Source organism: Camelina sativa, chromosome 10 (assembly GCF_000633955.1).
Source record: "Camelina sativa cultivar DH55 chromosome 10, Cs, whole genome shotgun sequence".
NCBI classification, from domain to species: Eukaryota; Viridiplantae; Streptophyta; class Magnoliopsida; order Brassicales; family Brassicaceae; genus Camelina; species Camelina sativa.
Window position 1 is genome coordinate 14,098,066 of NC_025694.1, and position 3,515 is coordinate 14,101,580.

Sequence of the window (3,515 nt, forward strand, 5' to 3'; positions counted from 1 at the left end):
TATCGTAAATCGTAAATTGAATCATTTTTCGAGAAAATAATGTTTTTTTTACAAAAGACCGTGTTTTTTTAACAGTCGCAGGATTAATCGGTCACTGGTTTTTTTTTTTTGACATGTCAATTTTGTAATTAAGAGTATTCAAAGGGATATAAATATAAATTTTGCAAAGTCCCAACAAAGAATTCTAGTTTTACGGTAAAGATAAAGATACAGTTTTACAGATCTAACAATGATAATTTGATTTTTAAAATCTAGCCATTGTCGCTGCTTCTAAAGTAAAGTTTGAGTTGTGTAGCTGGTTTTTTCAGCGATTCTGAAATTGAATAATTGAAATCACAGCGACACAAGAAGAAGAGATGAAGGAAAGTAAAGGCAATTTTCGAACAGAGCCAAAATATATTCACTGGACTTGTATACTAAGTAGAACAGTAGAACAAACAAATTGTCATATTGATTAAATTTTAGGAACTTATACTAAGTATCATCTCTTACTAAGTAGTAAGTATAATCATCTCTTAAGTATGGTGACTATGGTATGGTCGACCAATGGTCATTGGTAAGAAGAAGAAGGAACAAAAAAAAAAAGCTCCAAAGCCAGTGAAAATTCATTTGGCGCTCAAGGTATACGCTTTGAGCGGTAACATTTTCACTGTTCCGTTAGTAAACAGACACCTTGACCGTTAATAAACGTGGTGAAGCTTAAAAGAGATTCTGATTCTTTGAGTCTGAGCCATTAAATAAACAAACCGTAGACAAAGTAAGAACCCGTTACATACTTCAATCAATGAATGTTATGGGCTTTCTCATGGGCCCGTTGGTGGTTGCTCATTCTTTTATTATGTAACCTCCAAAGTCTAAACTTTTAATTTAAGATTCTGAGAAAAAAGAAACAAGTTCTGTCCTAGAAAAGAGTAGTACTAGTAATATAGTTTAGAATACACTTCCAAATCAAATTTCTACAGTTTGTGAAAATAATTATACCATAAATACTAAAATTTCAATAAATCTGGAATAATTAATGACGATTAAAACATATGGATATGATCAATAAAACAGATGGATATGATGAAGAATAGATCCAGAAACCTGAGTCAAATGCTTCAAGTTCCCAAGATCTGTAACTAGTGTTTTTTAGCCAAACAATAAAAAGTTTCAGAATTCCATTCATAACAACATAACCCCTAACGAAACAGATCATCAATCACATGTATCATGTCATAACCAGAGTGGTAACTGTTTCTGATGCGATATCTTTAAATCCAAAGTAAAAGAAGGAAAATGGAGAACTACAACACATAATATTGGAAACCAAACTATGCACGGTGTTACAAGCTCAGGAAGTTTCTGCAGCTGGTTGCGTCACACCATGCTTAACCAAGAGCTTAGTGAGCGAGTCAGACGAAAGAATATGGTACTTAACACTTCCTGATGGAGTCAGATACACCTCAGCAAGCTCGAGTTTCTCAGCTGTTAAGCTTGTGCTGTCCATCGTCTTGCTCAAAACCTTGATAGCAAGCTGAACCACCTCTTCTCTCGTCGCATCATCCTTGTAGTCTTGCTTAAGAATAGACTGAGCCGCTTGATGGTTTGCTCCAACGGCTGCAGCTTTCCATCCACCATAGTTTCCACTTGGGTCACTCATATACAGTTGAAACCCATGGTTCTTGTCCCAGCCAGCGAAAAGAAAAGAAACTCCAAATGGGCGGAGACCACCAAATTGTGTGTATCCTTGTTTGGTGTCACATAGAGACTGAACCAGCTGCTCAACCGGCATTGGCTCTTGGTACATAAAAGTGTAACGCTGAGCTTGGACTCTAGCGGTATTAATCAGAATGTTGGCATCAGACATTATACCAGCCACTGCACAAGCCACATGGTCATCGATCTTGTACATTTTTTCAGTGGATGTAGAGGTCTGAAGAAGTTTAGAAGTAACTTTCTTCTCACCAACCAACACAACTCCATCTTTAGCCAAGATTCCAATTGCAGAACCAGCATTGCCAATAGCTTCCATAGCGTATTCCACTTGGTACAGACGACCTTCCGGTGAGAAAATTGTAGTGCGACTATCATACCTCCTAGACATTGTTGAAACAGCTGCACACAAACCCACCAACGAAACTATATCAGCAAAAGTTTCTATCTCTATTTCATTCTACGACTAAGGGGCAGGCTTCCAAAGAAAACTGAAGAACATTAAAACAGATCATAAGTCATTGTTCTGTGCAATTGACATTCTTAGAAAAATAAAAATTGGGGGAAAAATGAAAGCAGAGAAAAAATCAGCTGCATTTGAACATCTCGTGAACAAGAAAACAATTTCATAGTTAATATGACACTAGTAGTATCAGAGGTTAAAGAAGACGATAACAGTAAGAATCACGCACCAAATACATAGCAAACACAGAATTACATTGTACCAAAGAATCGCGTCAAGCTAGGGTTTATCTACGCATCTAATCAAAGAGAATCGAGCAAATCACTCAGATTTTACAGCAAGCAGTCCTGAGTAAAGGGAAACACAGATCCCACAAGTGAAAACGAAATCGGTTTTCGAAGATGCTACGAGCAAAAACCAGTAGGAAGGAAACGAAATCGTTGAAATAAAAGTGAGTAGAAAATTACCTGAACTATTTGAATCCTCTTCTTCTGGGTTCTCGATTCTTTGATTTCGCTGAAGAACTTTTTGGTGCTTTTGATTAAACGAAACTTGTGAACTTGTTGTTTTCCAAGAAAAATCAAGGGAAACGAAGAGAAGAAGAAAAGAAAAACAAATGGGCCTAACTGAAAATGGGTCAAAAAGCCCAAAGTCTCGTTTCAAAGGGTACGGCTCAGAATTCTTATAATTATTAGTTCGATTTATAAAAGTTTTGATTGATTTATGTTCTATTTTTATAGCCCGATATAATTCTTAAGAAAAATTTTGTCTCCTCAAAAAAAAAAAAAAATTAATATATCCCATTCAAACTTAATTAAAAAAAAAAAAAACAAGTATACCTTTCTTATTATAAGGATATCTATCTACTCTCTCATAAGATATAAAGTAGTTGTATCCAAATGTTATTTAGATTTAACTATTTAAACAACAAACTTATAGACGAAAAAAAAAAACAAACTTCTAATAAATTATGAAAAGTTATCGCATAAAATTTTATGTTAACTCAATTTCGAAAATTCGTAAACTGATCTTCTAAATTATGCTCCTATTAGAAACTCACGCGTTTTGGCAAACTAACAAAATCATTAATGCAGCTTTTATAATTAAACGGTAAAAGAGGAGGGGTAAATGAAAGTGTGACATATCAGGCAAGACAGTCAAATCAGTCGGACAATTTAGGATGTTCCAACTCCAAGTAAAAAGGAAAAAATAGTGTTTCTATTATTATGTAAAGATTTTTGTTTTTACCTCTGCTCACTTGAAAATTACAACATTAGTTGATTCTAAAATATTAAAACTCTTTCGTAAATCGATTTCTCATTTTAATGAAAATTCACATATCTATAAAAACATATAG

General features: G+C 34.5%; 1 protein-coding gene across 1 annotated transcript; it reads right to left on the reverse strand.

Moving 5' to 3' along the window:
• On the reverse strand, nucleotides 1,142–2,725 carry LOC104718907 (proteasome subunit alpha type-4-A-like). Its single transcript, XM_010436728.2, has 2 exons — nucleotides 2,626–2,725; nucleotides 1,142–2,097 (listed from the first exon to the last, which is right to left on the reverse strand). Exon 2 carries the CDS (start codon nucleotides 2,084–2,086, stop codon nucleotides 1,334–1,336), a length of 753 nt encoding a protein of 250 aa, XP_010435030.1. The 5' UTR covers nucleotides 2,087–2,097; nucleotides 2,626–2,725; the 3' UTR covers nucleotides 1,142–1,333.